This window comes from Chionomys nivalis, chromosome 14, assembly GCF_950005125.1.
Source record: "Chionomys nivalis chromosome 14, mChiNiv1.1, whole genome shotgun sequence".
NCBI lineage: Eukaryota > Metazoa > Chordata > Mammalia > Rodentia > Cricetidae > Chionomys > Chionomys nivalis.
This window is the reverse complement of record NC_080099.1, coordinates 49720822-49739076: the sequence shown is the minus strand read 5'-3', so window position 1 is coordinate 49739076 and position 18255 is coordinate 49720822. Positions and strand designations below refer to the sequence as shown.

At 38.0% G+C, this 18255-nt stretch overlaps 1 protein-coding gene across 2 annotated transcripts in view; it reads left to right on the top strand.

Annotated features, from left to right (window-relative positions):
- Positions 1-18255, top strand: part of Map3k2 (mitogen-activated protein kinase kinase kinase 2) — an 86340-nt gene that overhangs the window by 51841 nt on the left and 16244 nt on the right. For both annotated transcript variants that reach the window (XM_057788405.1, XM_057788406.1), the window contains 9 exons: positions 434-533; positions 4475-4588; positions 5276-5363; positions 8636-8766; positions 9145-9224; positions 10378-10445; positions 10597-10689; positions 14366-14572; positions 17163-17311. In XM_057788405.1, coding sequence (XP_057644388.1) covers positions 434-533; positions 4475-4588; positions 5276-5363; positions 8636-8766; positions 9145-9224; positions 10378-10445; positions 10597-10689; positions 14366-14572; positions 17163-17311 — 1030 coding nt within the window. The remainder of the gene's footprint in view (positions 1-433; positions 534-4474; positions 4589-5275; positions 5364-8635; positions 8767-9144; positions 9225-10377; positions 10446-10596; positions 10690-14365; positions 14573-17162; positions 17312-18255) is intronic.

Sequence of the window (18255 nt, the reverse complement as noted above, 5' to 3'; positions counted from 1 at the left end):
TTTTTCATTGTTTGATTTTTTTGAGACCGGGTTTCTCTGTGTAGCCCTGACTGTCCTGGAACTTACTCTGTAGACCAGGTAGACCTGAAACTCACAGGGATCTGCCTGCCTCTGCCTCTGAGTGTTGGAATTAAAGGTGTGTGCCACCACCTCTCAGCTTTTTTTTTTTTTTTTAAACTTATGGGTTTTTTATGTGCACTGGTTTTCTCTGCGTGTATGTCTGTGCGAAGGTGTCAGATACCCTGGAGTTACAGACAGTTGTAAGGTGTCATGTGGGTGCTGGGGATTGAACCTGGGTCCTATGGAAGAGCCAGTGCTCTTAACTTCTGAGCCATCTTTCTAGCCCTTAATTTTTTTATATAATGAAACAGCTGTTGTAAGTATATTGTTTATTACAAAGAAAATAAAATATTTTAAAATTATTTTCCTGTAGAATCCTGCAGGTTACCAGACCAGTTAAACTAGAAGATCTGAGGTCTAAGTCGAAAGTTGCTTTTGGACAGTCTATGGATCTACACTATACCAACAATGAGGTAAATGTGTGCCATTTCACTTTAGTAGTCTTTATTTTGAACAGTTCATGTGTTCATGTAAGAGCCTGTACTTTCATTTGGTGACTAGGAAAAGAGTGGTACATTAGATGACTGATGTGACATGTTTGTAAATTTTACCCTATTAAGTGGAGGTGCTGCTGTGAAAATAATTGAGTAAGAATATACAGTAGCATGATAGGCATCACCTCAACATTTTTTGCTTTAGTTTTTTTTCCTTTTACTCTATGTACGCAGTGAATTTACTTTCCTTGGGCCTATAGAGCTTTGGGAGTCAACTTCATTAAAATTTAGGATCATTGGATGTTGTTTAGGATTTTTTTTTTATTCCTATATATATTTAAATATTTTTATTTATTTTTCTGTGCATATATATATATGTTCCGTGCATTGTCTGCATGTGTGTCAGTGTGAGGGTACCAGATTCCTGGAATTGGAGTTACAGACAGTTGTGGATGCTGGGCATGGAACCTGGGTCCTTTGGAAGAACAACTAGTGCTCTTAATCACTGAGGCATCTCTTCATGCCCCATTCCTATGTTATTTATGTTTGGGGTCAGTACATATGGTCTTGAGGGCTCATTATGTTTTTGGGAAACCCTTTTAATCTTGAGATTAGAACTGTATTAGATAGTAACTGGACTTTCTTACTCTGTGTGGGATCTTAAAATTTTTAGTTAATTTTTTTAATCTTTGGAAAATACTTTTTATTGGCCTAATGTTATGATTTGTGAGTTGCAGCCTTTTATGGGGTAGGCTTTACAGATTTGTAGAAGAAGCAGACAGTAGATGAGTTGAAAAATTTTTAAGGAAATACATAAACTCTTGTGACAATGAATAAAAGAGAAGTCAAAGGTGGGAGTGGCGGTGCCTGCTTTAATCCCAGTACTTGGTAGCAGGAGCAAGTTGGAGGCAGAGGCAGGCAGGCTTGGTAAGTTTCAGAACAGCCAGGTCTACATAGAGACCCTGTCTCAAAAAAAAACCCAAACAAAAAAGGTCTATGAGTATCCTCTTTACACTATTAAGGAAAAACTAGCTGAGATAATATTTATACCGAGATTTAATATTTAAAGCCAGCCCTACAAAGAGTTTCAGGGGAAGAACAGAAGATGGAGCAGCTTGAGAACTGTGAATAGCAAGTGTACTGGTGGAGATGGAGAGACGAGAGAGGTCACCCTAAAACTTTAACAGAGAAAATACATGAAACCTGTGCAAATAAAGTATTTCAGAATAGCTCTGAAAGGAAAATACTTTATTTTTTTTCACTTTCTTCATATGTATTTAATAGAGTATTTGAAGAAAATACTCTTTTAAACATAAAAGGCACAGAACTCATCACCACAGTAGCATAGTCTGATTGCTTATTTACAACATAGAGTACTTTCTGTGCTGAATACCAGACAGTTTATTGCTTTGGGAGCTCCAGGGCCTACAGCAACACCAGCTGTAGAAGGACCTGCAGGCCGCTTCCCGCTGCCCGGCTCCCGGTCGCCAGACTAGCTTATGCCCCGAAATAACAACACACAAATAGTATTCTTTTAAACACTGCCTGGCCCATTAGCTCTAGCCTCTTAGTGGCTAACTCTCATATCTTGCTTTAACCCATATCTAGTAATCTGTGTAGCACCACGAAGTGGTGGCTTACCAAGAAAGATTCAGCATGTCTGACCTGGTGGCTGGGTCCATCGCGTCTGCCCAGAGAGGAGAGGCATGGCGATTGCCTCACTTCCTCCCAACATTCTGTTCTGTCTACTCCACCCACCTAAGGGCTAGCCTATCAAGTGGGCCAAGGCAGTTTCTTTATTAACCAATGAAAGTAATTCTTCCATCAACCAGCCAACCTGTGTCAGCCCCTTCTGCCTGCACCAGCTTACAGACACAGAGCCACAGCAGGACCTGGGTAGGAGTCCCAAGAAGAACATGCTTTCATAAGTACAAATCTGAGTCTTAAATAGGATCTCTAAACAGAGTAATGAGTATTGTACGATAGCAATATTTTGAAATTGTACTTTTCAGTTCATTTGTGGTTTTATTACCCATAAGCATTTGTCTTACCCAGTCTTCCGGGTACTGTATCATAGGTTCATGCTGGCCAGGTTTTCAACAGCCAGCCTTAGAGATGGCTCAGAGGTTAAGAGCATTGCTTGCTCTTCCAAAGGTCCCGAGTTCAATTCCCAGCAACCACATGGTGGCTCACAACCATCTGTAATGAGGTCTGGTGTCCTCTTCTGGCCTGCAGGCATACACACAGACAGAATGTTGTATACATAATAAGTAAATAAATATTTAAAAAAAAATTAACAGCCAGCCTAGGGTTCTTGGGGTTTTCTAGATGTAAGCACGGGGTGAAGGACATAGAGGGAAGATGATTATCAGCTGTCCTGAAGGGCAGCTCTCTGGATAATGCATTTTTCACCCCCTCCCCCCATTTTTCCAAATCACCTATCTAGATTCTTTTCCCATATAAATAACTTGACCTTGAGTCATCATCTCCTAGTATGATTCTCAGGGAAACAAAGACATCCTACCTTCCAACCCCTTTGTCTACCCCTTCTTCCTTTCCCTGTCTCTCCCAGGGTGTTTTGTCAGCGATAGGCAAGAGGAGTTAAGTTGATGTGTACTAGCACAAAATTAGCTGCAAATAGAAATTGGGAATAAACTTTTAAGTAGAGAGTAGATAGATGTAAACAGAGTTCAAATTAGTCTTGGTTTATATTTGCACTTGACAGTTTTCTCTTTTTAAAAAAAAATTAATAATAATTTTGAGACAGAATCTTAACCATGTAACTTTGGCTGATCTGGCACTCACTGTATTTCTTAGGATGACCTTAAACTTCTGTCAATCTTAAAAAAAAGACACTGTTTTCATAAAACACTCTATAGAGTATAATTACATACCATAGTAGTTCCTGGGTTTGGGCACATCTCTGGTGCTCACCCAATGATACGTACTGAACAGCATTTGCCAGGGGCCTGCTCTTTGCTGTATTCTGCTGGAAGGGATCCTATCTTCATGGATTTATACTGCAGAGGACTCTCAGCTAAGTAGACTTTACATTTAAATATGTCTCGCATGCTCTGCTCTTTAGAGATGATTAGTAAGTGTGGCATATGTCCTTTTATTTACAGTGTTCCTCTTCCACTGAAATAATACATACTTTTATATCATTGACAGTTTCCTTAAGCTGCACAAAATTTTTTACTTAAAAAAATAAAAGATTCTGATTTTTGTAAATTGTGTGAATCCTACTTTTTTTCATATACATCTTGGGTGCTTCTGTCTTTTATAACATCTTAGCCATGAGTGAGTCCTAATGAAAGTAGACATCACTTTGAGGGTTTCCTGAGATGATCGCTCATTTAGCTTGCTTGTTCTAGAGTGTAGTGGTCAGTCACCAGGACCAGAGATGAATACAGGTGAATTGTAGATTGCAGATATGTAGCTGATGATATTTCCCATGGCAGCTGTCACAGATACTCAAGGTTTGTTACATTACAAACACATCAGACAGAGTATAAATCTGTGGTTACTATTTGAAAAAGAACTAAGAATTTTATTTGTGCAGATGAAAAGAGTACCTTATTTTATATAATTTGTGTTTTTACCTTTCACTGTTCTTAGCATGAATATACTTACTGTACCTTAAATTTAGCAGTTATAAAATATCACAGAAAATTAATTTTTAGTTATATTTACTAGAAGAATGTAATGATTAATAAGAAATACATTTTGACTCTTTACATTGTTTCTGAGACTTTAAGTGGTGTTGGAATAGAGGACAGAGATGTGTATACTCCTTAAACTGTCATTGTAGTAATAGAGTACAGGTGTTTTGAGATTTGCAGTTCCCCAGTAATGGAGCTGCTCATGGAAGAGCTTGACCTGATGTGATGTTTGCATGATTCCTGTATCTTTTTGTTCAGCTGGTAATTCCGTTAACTACCCAAGATGACTTAGACAAAGCCGTGGAACTGCTGGATCGGAGTATTCACATGAAGAGTCTCAAGATATTACTTGTAATGAATGGAAGTACACAGGTATGAATTGGGGTTGTATTTCTCACTGAAGATTTTAAGACTTGTAATCATTTAATATATTCTAATTTATAAAATTAAGTTTTATAAATTATTTGATTTATGTTTAGTTTACAAAATTGAACTTACATACTTTTCATTACTGTAACTTAATATCCTTGTTCCCCCGAAACTATACAGTCAGAGTTACAAATAAGAATATATTATACATGTGAAATGAATAGAAACTGGCAACTTGGAAAAAATTACGTTAGAATTGAAATGTCCATTTTTTATTTTTACCTTTTACGTTTATTTTGTGTGGATGGGGTGAGATGTGCACAGGCACATGTATGAAGAAGATCAGTTCTCTTCTTTCCACATGTTGGTTCCAGGGTTTGAACTGCAAGCACGCTTACCTGCTAAGCCATCTTACTGGCCCTGGAATATCTTGTCTTCTTCATCCTCTCCTCCCTTCAACCACCTGCTTTCCTCCCTCCGTCCCTTTCTGTTCCTGGGTGCAAGAGATCTTCTTGTTCTCGCCTTCCAGTCAGGCTTGTGCCACTCTTCTGGTAAACTAAAATTTGTAAGAGTAGATTTGAAAAGTCCCAACAAGAGTGGAGAATAGCTAGGCTGTGTTGTAGTGAGAGGAGGATTCAGTTGAAAGCCTCAAATGGGAAGAATAGCATTAATTGCTCTTTTCTCTTCTAGGCTACTAATTTAGAACCATCACCATCATCAGAAGATTTGAATAATACACAACTTGGTGCAGAGAGGAAAAAGCGGCTATCTGTAGTAGGTGAGAAAGCCAGGGTCTGAATAAGGAAATTGAGTGATTTCTCAAATCCTTCTCATCTTTTAATGTATTGTAACATGAAATATATTCCTGATAAGTAGTACCTTGTCTCTATGCTCTCTGCAATTACATGCTTGAACTACTTTGTCTTAACTGTTGTTCCTGAGAAATTAATTTTACATATTTTAGGACTAGCTATATCCAATTTAAAATTTTTGTTTATACAGAGTATTTTAATATTCAGGAATTGAAGTAAAATTTCGAAGAGGTTTTAATGATATGAGTAAAGAAAGGCAGTAACTAAGACATTACGACTGGACTCTCGTTTCTAAGTTCTCTAAGGTTTTAGGTATTGCCAGAGTATGCTGTTATCTATCAATATAAACATGGCTAGGAATAACTAGATTGTGTTATTTTTTCTTGTATCTAGTTTTATTTATCATGAATAATGAATTTCTTATACGTAAGCTTATGATATAAAGAAATAAGGATCCTGTGTGCTATCTTGTGAGGTGGCCTTATTGAGCCTGGGTAGGCAGAGGTGTTTTAAACCCTCCATACTTGTTGCCATAAAAAAAAAAAAAAAAAAAAAGCCATTTACAAGGAGCTGAAGAGATGACTCAGTGGTTAAAAGTGATTTTTGTGATGTTTGATTCTCAGCACCAGTGTCAGGCGGCTCACTACCATCTGTGTCTCTTGGTCTAGGGGATACAACACCATCTTTGGGTCTCTGCTGGCACTTGCATGCATATGAATACGTGTTGACTCACGTGTACATATAAATAAAGGCAATAAAATAATTTTTTGTTGTTGTTGTTTTGTTTTTTGTTTTTTTGAGACAGGGTTTCTCTGTAGCTTTGGAGTCTGTCCTGGAACTAGCTCTTGTACACCAAGCTGGCCTTGAACTCACAGAGATCCACCTGCCTCTACCTCGAGTGCAGGGATTAAAGGCGTGTGCCACCACCGCCTGGCTAACAAGATAAATTCTTAAAGTATCATTAAAAATTAAAAAAAAATAGACAATATCAAAGTGTTTGTTGCTTAAAGAACAGCTGTTTTTAACAGATAGGGAATAGAATGTAGTCACTCCAGGTAGCATGAACTCTTGTATTGAAGGCATAGACTTGAAAAGGAAAGTAAAAGAGGGGATGCAGGTAAGTAAAGAGAAAGCAAGCAAGCAGGGCAAAAGAAAATATTTGGGTAAAAATCTAGAAATGACTTCAATAGAAGAAGGGTGTTAACAATGAATGAAAAGATTAAATTAGCATGTGAGAAAGTAGAGGAGTTTTTTATGTTCTTTTGTTTTCTAGAATAAGCTGCTTTATGATCATTCTCTTTTTAAGTGTCTTGTCTCATGTGAGTCTGTTTCAGAGAACTAGAGATATGACCTACAGAGATGATACGTAAATAGACAGGGCTTATCCTTATGCAGATGTACTTGATATTACTTAAAAAAAAGTGAAAGACTATTTGAACTGAGTTCAAATTCTGGCACTCTCACTATGAAGCCAGTGCCTTTTCCCTTACTTTGAAGCAGAAGATTAAAGCCACAAACAGAATACTTGTAAAGTAGGCTTTGCTTCTCAAACTGGAGGCACAGTTGCTATTAACTATTTAGTTTTTCTTTGTAGAAGTAAAATCAGCCACTTTGTTTCAGTTGTTAGACACAAAAAGCTTAAATGCACTAGTTAAAATGCAATTTTGAATTCTCCATTATTAACCTACTAATAAGTATTTTTGTTGTTTGACTTGGTGCCAGGATAAGACAAAAACTGAAAATTGTGCAGAATTTCTATGAGTGTGTTAATATGCCCGTTACAATCAATTTCTATGAGTGTGTTAATATGCCCATTACAATCAATTTCTATGAGTGTGTTAATATGCCCATTACAATCAATGTTAAGAATATGTGTTGTCAGGTAATCGGATGAAGAAACTTTTATAGCTGCCTTCCATCTCAGTTAGTAGTTGAGTATATTGTTCTTTTATTTTTTTAAAAAAAGGAATATTCAGAAAGAGTAGAAATACCAGGGATGCAGTTATAACTGTTAACCATAGCTATTACAAAGCCGACATGAACCCTGAACTCAGCCCACACTTCTTTTCAGACAGCAGATGAGGTCTCTGCACGTTTAATAGGTGTTCTCTTGCTCCTTCTCCCTACTTAGTAAAAGACCCCTTTATATATGCTTCTTTTCCTTTAAACTTAAATAGAATTTAAATGCTTACACCACTTATGTATCTATTTACTTTTAAAGAACCTGCAAGGAGAGCAGAAAACTATGTCAATAAAGTATCATTTCCTATGAACCAGGTAAAAATAGGCAGATTATTGTTTCATAAGAGTTGCAAATAGTTAAATGAACCATCTACATGAATGTCAGGATCTCCTCCATTTTTTCTTAAAGTATGAAGTTTTTGGAGGAGAGGGATAGGGCAGAGTCTTATTGTATAGGCTGGTTCATCTGGAACTCTACGTAGATAAGGTTGGCTTTGTACTTAAGAGATCTGCCTGTCTCTGCCTCCTGGGTGCTGGCATTAAAGGTGTTTGCCAGCACACCTGGGAAATTATGAAGACATTTAAATGAAAGGAATATAGCTTGGCACAAGAACATAGTTTTAAGTAATAAAAAATAAGATATAGGATAGTAAATATAAAATAGGACCCAAATGAGTAGGAAGCAATCTCACTTCAGCTTTCTAAAGATTAAAGAGTGTGACCAGAAAGAATGTCATGGAACCAAATGTGCACAACATATGTTTGTGGTGAATGAATTTACCATCATAGCATTCTTACCAAGAAGTGATGTAGTACTGTGTACTTTGATAGTCAAACAAACCAGTTGCCAAAGACACTAAGATGGTAACTTGCCCTAGACTTTAAGCCATGCCTGAATACAGAGCCCTTATTCTTTTACTATACCATGATATCAGCAACAAGTTATATCAAAGACTAGCAGATACAAATTATCTTTGGAAATTCAGAATAAGTGGCATTAATATAAGTTTCTCTTGTTATCAGTTCATGGTATGGTTGTCATCAGTCTGAAAAACTTTAGTATAAATTAGCATATTCGAGTGAGGTTGTCAAATGTTAATTTAGAGTTTAGAGAGGCTATAAAAGCTCTAAGCCTGAATATTCTGATTAAGTTTCTATAAGCACTAGATTTTCTTGCTAATTTATATTTATGTGGTTAGAAATATAACCTATTAAATTGAAACAAAAATTAGTTTGCTTGCTGACAGTAATAAAACTTAAAATTTTTCTTTTTGAGGTACCACTAATAGAGATAGAAGTTCCCCTCCCCCAGGATACATTCCAGATGAACTACATGAGATCGCCCGGAATGGGTCATTCACTAGCATCAACAGTGAAGGAGAGTTCATTCCAGAGAGCATGGACCAAGTAAGCCAGATAGATGCTGTTTTTCACTGTATGTGAAGATGCACTGATCAGGACCAGTGTGATTTGGCAGATACCAGGGTGGGGTGTGTGTGTGTACATTTTCTGTAATCCTCTATCTTAAGTGAAAAAATATTAGAAGCTTCTCATTAATTTACATATGCCTTTTTGTATTAGTATGTAAAATTACTGAAACAATTTGATTTTCTTTCTTTTTTTTTTTTTTATTCTTTTTTACTTAAAATTTCCAACTGCTCCCCGTTTCCCATTTCCCTCCCCCTCCTCCCACATATAGCCCCAAGCAGTTTTGTTTTTTTTTTTTTTAAAGTAACTTTTGGTTATTATCAGGCAGAATCATGGTGGAACTCTTTATTTTCCTAGATGCTGGATCCATTGTCTTTAAGCAGCCCTGAAAATTCTGGCTCAGGAAGCTGTCCATCACTCGATAGTCCTTTGGATGGGTAATTATGATTATTGGTCTGCCTTTTAGTTCATGTTGATATATAGAGTTATTAATAATTCTTTTATTCTATATTCTGAAAAATGTAGCTTATTGATAATTGTCTACACTGACATTAAGTAAAGTTTTCTATATTGTGAATAAATCTTTTTGGTTCAAGGCAGGGTTTCTCTATAGCTTTGGAGTCTGTACTGGAACTCACTCTGTAGACCAGGCTGGCCTTGAACTCACAGAGATTCGCTTACCTCTGTCTCCTGAGTGCAGGGATTAAAGGCATGCACCACAGCTCCTGAAGTGAATAAATCCTGTAACCTCATGAGATTCAATAACTTTATTGTCTTATTTTTTTTTCTATTTATGCTTTTCAAAATCTTGTTTGTAGCAAGTGCAAACTTAGACTATGTTTATTTTAAGACAGCTCTTGAAACTGTTGCAAAGTTTCTCATGTTTGGTTTTGGCAGTTTCTTTTAAAATTTATTTTTATTTGTTCCTTGTATGCATGATGTGCATTTGTGAGGGCGCCCTCTTTTGTTCTCAGAAGGACATTGCTCTTTGCAGTCTTGTGTAGCACAGTTAGTATGAGATGCTTCACTTGTTATTTCCTCCAGGCTTCTTTAGACACCAGATACACATTTGGAAATTCACCTATAATTTCCTCCACACACACCTATGAAGCCTGTCTGTCAGTGCTTGCTTTGGGGATCTACTCTGTTTACTCGTACCCACCCCACCTCCAAAGAAAAGAAAGAAAATTTGTAGTATTCCATCCTGAAAATTTGTCATTGATATTTGTTAAGTTAAAATTATATGTCTCTTATATAGATTCATAAACAATTTTAGAAAAAAATCTTTCAGCATTAAACTGAAATGCAGGTGCTTCAGATCTCCATGGTTTCAAATGTGCCATTCTTACCCCAAAAGTAGTAGCTGATTTTTAAAAGCTTGACTTTTTGTCTGAGTGTACTAAATGAGTGTTTCAAAGAAGTTTCTTGTTAAAACTTTATGTTAGTACTTATGTGAGCTCCTTTACACACCCACACATCACCCCCACCCCACGATATTAACACACATACAAATACAGATATTGGTTAAAAATTTTTAAACATTTTATTACATACCTTCTTTTAATTTAATCTTACATTTTCTATTTATAGAGAAAACTATCCAAAGTCACGGATGCCTAGAGCACAGAGTTACCCGGATAATCATCAGGAGTTTTCAGGTTAGACTACAAATTCTACGTGCTTGAATGTTTATGTCACGTTTTAGCTGGGAGGGAAAAAATTTTTGAAAAAAATTAAAAATGATAAATATGCTTTTTATTATTAAAAATACTTTCCTTTTTTAATGATAACATTCTTATGTCTTAACAGACTATGATAACCCTATATTTGAGAAGTTTGGAAAAGGAGGAACATATCCAAGAAGGTATCATGTTTCATATCATCATCAAGAGTATAATGATGGTAAGTTTCGAACAATGAGACTATAAAAACAGATTAACATTAGCCAATATTATAAAAATGACCACATGTTTGAAAAGCCTCATATTTATGATGACCAAATAATTTGTTCTTGAGTCACTTAAGTTTCTGGTTAAAAATAAATAAATAAAAACCTTTGCTAGGAAAAATAAAATAAAAACCTTTGCCTTTAGTCTCAATACTCAGGAGGCAGTGTCAGGCAGATCTCTATGAGTTCAAGACCTACATAGTGAGTCTCAGGACAGCCAGGTACATAGAGAGACCAGGTTTCAAACAAACAAACAAACCCAACAAACCTTTTTTGCTGGGGCTGCAGCTTAGTGGTAAAGTACTTGCCCAAAGCCCCAAATTTGTCCTCTGTCAATCCTCCAAAAACATTTTTTGAGAATATCAGGTTATAAGTAAAGCAAAATAATATAGTAGTTTTATGCCATCTTGTGATATTTATGTTTAATTACAGAGGGATAATTGGAAATGGTATAAATCAGGAATCAGAAATTTAGTCCCTAAGGGTACAATTCATATTTCCTTGTCCCTTTAAGAAAGTAAATTGGGCTGGGTGGTGATGGCACATGCACTTAGGAGGCAGAGGCAGGTGGATCTCTGTGAGTTCAAAGCCAGCCTGATCTACAAGAGCTAGTTCCAGGATAGGTTCCAAGAAAAACCCTGTCTTTTTGCACGAGGAGGGGTCCCTTTGTTCTGTTCCGATAGCCCGGCTACCTTACACCTGAAGTAATCACACAAAAACTGTATTCATGTAAGTCACTGCCTGGCCCATTATCTCTAGCCTCTTATTGGCTAACTTTGACATCTTGATTTAACCCATTTCTATTAATCTGTAATATCACCACAAGGTCGTGGCTTACCGGGAAAGATTCAGCATCTCTGACCTGGTGGCTCCATGGCGGCTCTCTCTCTGCTCCTTTCTCCCAGAATTCATTTCTGTCTTCTCCGCCTACCTAAGTTCCGCCCTATCAACTAGGCCAAAGCAGTTTTTTTTATTCATTATCCTATGAAAGCAGCACACAAACAGAAGGAAGGAACTCCTACACCACTCACTGTCTCAGAGAGAAAAGGAAAAACAAATTGGGTCAGAGAAGGTATATTAGTCACTAAAGTATATGCTGCTCAAGCACAAGAAAAGCTGGCACAGCAGTGCATGTCTCTTACTGAGCTTGGAGGAGAGGATGTAGAGCAAAGGATTCCTGAAGCTTGGTGGTTGGCTTGTCTTGATGAATCAGTGAATATTAGGTTCAATGAGAGATCCAAAAGTAATACTCAAGAAAGTAAATATGGCAGCTGGGCATGTTGCCCACACCTTTAATCCCAGCACTTGGGAGGCAGAATCAGGTGGATCTTTGAGTTTGAGACAACCCTGGTCTACATAGTGGGTTCCAGGCCAGCCAGAATTACAGAATCACATAATTATACCTTGTCTTAAATAAACCGAACAGATAAATAAATTACATGGTTATGCCCTGGTCTTAAATAAGTAAATTCATACATACATAAATAAACAAGATAATAGAGGTGGAGAGTGTTTGAAGAAGATGCCCATTGTTGACCTTGCGTCTCCACACGCATGGGCACATATATATCAAACTGGTCTTGTTCTATTGTTGTGAACAGACTTCATGGTCGTGACAACTCTTCTAAAGGAAAACGTTTCACTGAGGCTGGTTTACATACATATGTATATATAAATTTAAAAATGTTACAACTCTTAAAAATTAGCACACAAAATATTAGGTTTCATTATAGCATTTTTTAGACAAAATTTATTTTTGTTGCTTTTCCCCTCTACCCTCCTCCCCTTTTTGTTTTTCCCCACTTTTTCAAAATCCTTTCCTCTTGTCATCTCCTGTTTAGTTCATAATCTGTAACTATGTTCATACCCACATATATGCATGCATATAAACATTAACAGTTAAATGTAGACTGTTTTTTTGTTCCCAGCCACCCAGACCCAAATAATCACACAGAAACTCTATTAATTGCAACACTGTTCGGCCTATTAGCTCAGGCTAATAACTCTTACATCTTAAGTTAACCCATTTCTGTTAATCTGTATCACCATAAGGCTATGGCCTACTGGTAAGGTTCTGGCGTCCATCTCCTTCGGCAGCTATGTGGCATCTCTTTGACTCTGCCTACTCTCTCTCTATATCTCTGTTCTGATTCCCACCTGGCTTTACTCTGCTAAGCCATTGGCCCAAACAGCTTTATTCATCAACCAATAAAAGCAACGTATATACAGAAGGACATCCCATATCATTTAAGAATCTTCCTGTTGACTCTGCCTACTCTCTCTATATATCTCTGTTCTGATTCCCACCTGGCTTTACTCTGCTAAGCCATTGACCCAAACAGCTTTATTCATCAACCAATAAAAGCAACGTATATACAGAAGGACATCCCATATCATTTAAGAATCTTCCTGTGAGAGAGACTATGAGTTTTTTGTCTTTCTGAGTCTGGGTTGCCTTACTTAATAAAGTTTTAGATCCATCCATTTTCTTACAAATATCATTTTTCTTTACAGCAGAAAAAAAAATTCACTGTTTGTGTGTCTTAGTTACTATTCAATTGCTATGAAGAGACACCATGACCAAAGTAGCTTATAGAAGAAAGCATTTGACTGGGATTTACTTACAGTTTCAGAGGTTTAGTACATGATTGTGGTGGGGAGCACGGCAGTAGACAGGCAAGCAGGCAAGGGGAAGGAGCAGTGTCTGAGGGCCTACATATCTGCAGGCAGCAGACAGAAAAGCTGAGCCTGTTGTGGGCTTTTGAAACCTCAGAGTACATCAACTGGGGCCCAAGCTTTCAGATATGAGTCTACTGGGGCATTTTTATTCCAACAGCCACAGTATGTGCCTTACATTTTCCTTTTCTATTTACCTTTTTATGGATATCTGGACTGTTTGCACTTCTTTGCTCTTATGAATAAACGTAGATGTGTCAGTGTCTTAGTTTACTCTCTGCTACTGTGGTAAACACCATGACCAAAGCCAACTTGGTCATGAAAAGGTTTATTTCACTTAGCAGGCTACAGCCCATCATGAAGTGAAGTCAGGGTAGGAACTGAAGCGGAGTCCATGGGAAAATTCTGCTTACTGGCTTGCTCTCATGGCTTACTCAGCATGCTTTCTTATACAGCCCAGGATCATCTGCCCAGGGGTGGCACCACCCATGGTAAGCTAGGCCCTCCCACTCATATCATTAATTAAGAAAGTGCCCCACTGACTTGCTTACAGGCCCATAAGATGGAGGTAGTTTCTCGATTGAGATTTCCTGTTCCCAGATGCCTCCAGCTTGCGTCAACTTGACAAAACAAACTAAAAGAGCCTACCAGGATCGACAGTATCTCTCTGCTATCTCTAACTCTCCAGTTTGCTTTTTATATTTATTTTAAAGTCATTATTGGAAATGAAATTGTTTTTCTTCTGTGAAAGTGAAGAATTTTTTCTGTGGTTTTCTTGTGCACATGAGTGTTTGTGCATTTTTTCCATAGCAGAGCACACGTAATCATTGTTATTTCAGGTTTCTCAGCCTATATTTCAAGGCTGATTCTTATTCTACATTATAGATGTTTAAATATCCTGAAAGTGTAGTACATTAATAGAAGAACTAAGTTAATTCTCTTTTCACTTTGTAGGTCGTAAGACTTTTCCAAGAGCTAGAAGGACCCAGGGCACCAGCTTCCGGTCTCCTGTGAGTTTCAGCCCTACTGATCACTCCTTAAGCACTAGTAGTGGCAGCAGCATCTTCACCCCAGAGTGTGACGACGGTCGAGTAAGAAGAAGGGGAAGTGACATAGACAATCCTACTTTGACTGTCACAGACATCAGCCCACCCAGCCGTTGTAAGTAATAGAAATGTTTAGCAAAACATTTGCATAGTTTTATGTTAACAGGAATAAATGGCAAGTCAGAACTCAGGGAAAAACACTCTTCACAAGAAATAATAGCATGCTTTTTAAAGGTGACTAGACATTCAGGTATAAGTGTATATTAGCGCTAATTACTGTAGCCATAATTACTAATTTTTCTTCACTTTTATTAGGAAAATTGTTACTAATTGTTCTTGTCTATTCTAGTCTACATGTCTGTGTTAAGCACTGAGACTCTCTATGCAATTTCTAAGAAATAGCCTAGTGAGGAGATTGGTTTATGGAGAAAAATTACAATATAACATTTGTTAGATCCTGACATGCAGAAATTTGCTAGTTGTGTGTGTCAGATGAAATACTTTTCCAAAACAACTTAAAGGAGACCCAGCAGGATCTCTGTGGCCTTGATTGGCTTGGAACTCATTACATAGACGAGGTTAGTCTTGAACTCACAGAGATCTTCCTGCTTCTGCCTCCTAAGTTCTAGGATTAATGGTATACACCACTATGCCTAGTTTTTTTGTTTTTTAAGTTTGCTTTTTTATGTTTTTTTACAATTTTGCATGGAGTGCCAGACATCACTTATAGGATCATGAAGACTGAAGTAAATAAAATTTATATAGCTGGGCATATGCACAGCTCTTGTACCTCATTCATTTTTACGATGGACTGAGTCAGCAGACTCCTAGTTTACTGGGTTGGTTATTTTTACGATGGACTGAGTCAGCAGACTCCTAGTTTACTGGGTTGGTTATTTTGCGTGCTCCTATACCTGTGTACCATGGGCTTAAAATTCCTCTAGAGTTTTGCCAACTTGGCTTTTTAGATGGTTTCTAAGTGATCCTGCTCAAGCCCCAGCATTTGGTACTTTTTTGTGCCTGCTTCTCAGAAAGGCAAACTCTCCCTGTGTCCTTATCCTGCTTCCTCAGCTGTGGGCTGCTAGAGACAGTCTGTGACTTTAGTCTTGAGCAGGCCCCATTCAGATGGGCTTTATCACAGATCCTGCCCTTTTCTGGAGGAAGAAAACTCTTAATGGTCAGGTTTCCAGGCCTCATTTATTCTCCAGGGTTTTTTGTTCTGTTTTGTCTTTGTTGTTTTTTGTTTTTCAAGACAGGTGTCTCTGTAGCTTTGGAGCCTGCCCTGGAACTAGCTCTGTAGACCAAGCTGGCCTCACCTCACAGAGATCCTCCTGTCTCTGCCTCCTGAGTGCTGGGATTAAAAGTGTGTGCCACCACTGCCCGGCTTGGTTTTTGTTTTGTTTCATTTCTTTTTCCACTGCTCTAACATAGTGATAATGGGGCTTGTTACTCTTCTTCAAGAAGTTTCAGGCTGTTTGGGGTTTTTTTGGCAGGGGGGCAGGTAACAGATCTCACTCTGTCCCTGATGGCTCAAAACTTCCAAGGGAAATCCCCTCACTCTGCCTCCTTAGTGATAGAATTAAAGGTGTGTGTCACCAGCAGTGACTCTTTCTTTTCAGGGTGGCTGTCTATCACAGGGCCATTCCATTTCCTATCGTTGACCATCAAGGTTATAATCTCTGGCTCCTATGAGTACAGGGAAGAGGTACAGAGTGAAGCTGGGCAAGTTGGGCTTATGTATGTCTTGCTTTTCCTGTGTTCATTGCTGTCATAGCAAACACACTTGTTCACAGTGGAGCTTAGCTTTCCTTGCTGGCTGGAATGGATTTGTTTATATGCTTCATCATTTCCTTTCTCTCCTTGGAGTGCCTCCTTTTCCTTAGATTTTAGGTTAGTTTGATACCCTGTAATCTGTGCTCCAAAATGTTCAGTAAAGGTTATAGTTTTTTCCAGAGAGAGCAATACACATCTATAATTCCAGTACTTGGGAGCAGAAGCACCAGAAGTTCAAGGCCAACCTGAGGTACATAACAAGTTACAGGACAGTCAAGTCTACATAGTGAGACCCTGTCTCAAAAAAACAATTTAAAAAAGTTATGGGGGCTGGAGAAATGGTTCAGTGGTTAAATGCACTGGCTGATCTTCTAGATGATCTAGATTTGATTCTTAGCACTCAGGAGGCAGTTTACAACCATCTGTAACTCCAGTACCAGGATATCACATGCCCTTTTCTGCTTCCAGTTCTGTATGCATGTGGTGCACACATACACACATACAGGGAAAACACCTGTATACATAAAATAAAACTGTAATTTTATTGATTGCCTGATTTCTCCTACAGAAGTGGGAAATGATACTTTTTCCAGATTTCTGTATTATAGATGGAACTGAAAACCCTCTTTACAAATATTTTAATTTGCTGCAGTAAATTGGAAAATTGGGTATCTTACATCTTAAATTAAGTAAAAAATGGCTGTCACTTTGGTATTGGGGAAAAGAAAATCTTCCTGGGGGGGTAAAAAATGTGTCACAAGATGCAAACTTTTAGTTAGATTTCTTAGAAGAATAAGGAGAACATTTTTTGGAAGATGGAGACCATTATAAATTTGGATGATTATAATTTTCCCTTGTATCTACAATGTTCAGTTAAGGATGTCATTTTATAGTACCTGACTATTCCATTTTAAGAAAATATTCTTTTTCAGCTCCTCGAGCTCCAACGAACTGGAGATTGGGCAAACTGCTTGGCCAAGGAGCATTTGGTAGAGTCTACCTCTGTTATGATGTTGATACCGGAAGAGAACTGGCTGTTAAACAAGTTCAGTTTAACCCTGATAGCCCGGAGACCAGCAAGGTAAAAGTCACCATGCAGATTGCTTCACTTGGCCATTGTAAAGCATTTTTTCTTGGAGGGGGAAAAAAACTCAAAACAAAAACAGGACTAGTGAGATTATTCCAAGCCTAAAGGCCTGATTCAGTCCCCAGAACCCACATGATAATTGAGAGTCAGGTCCCACAAGTTGTTCTCTGACCTCCACAATTGTGCTGTGGCATGTGTGTTCACCCTCTGCCCCCATACCCAGAGCCAGACTAAATGTACATAAAAGGTTTTAAAATGTAATAGGACAGTGTGGTGGGATTTGTGGGTTGTAGTAAAATGTTATTTTAATGCTTCATTTGTATAGTGCTTTAGCAAACCCTCGGGGACTGTTAAGTAAAAGGTATTGGGGGTCTGGAGAGATGGCTTAGTGATTGAGAGCACCTGTTGTGCTTTCGGACAACTCATGCTAAGTGCACAACACACACCTGTCTCTAGTTCCAGGGGTGTTGAGCATCCTCTTTTGGTTTCTGAGGGCTGCGTGTGCACGCATGCCAACACACACACACACACACACACACACACACACACACACTGTCCAGATAAGCTCAGGCAACTTCACACACAATAAAAATTTTAAAAATTATTGATTAGAGACTAAAATATTCTATGTTCAGTGAACATTTTGTCCATGAACTAAGAGTATCTTGTGTTTACTATTATGCGATAAAGACTTAATGTAGGGTCATTGAAATTGTCTAACAAGTAAAGGTACTTACCACCAAGCCTGTCAACCTTAGGTCAATACCCAGAATCCACCTCCTGGGGACCCTCATGGTGGAAGGAGAGAACTAACTCCTGCAAGTTGTTCTCTAACCTCCACTTGTCTTTCATGGTGCATGTATGAATGAACCTGCACACACACACAGAAACAAATAGAGTAACTTATTGTTTAAAAAGACTTAGCAGGAGTTCTGTCT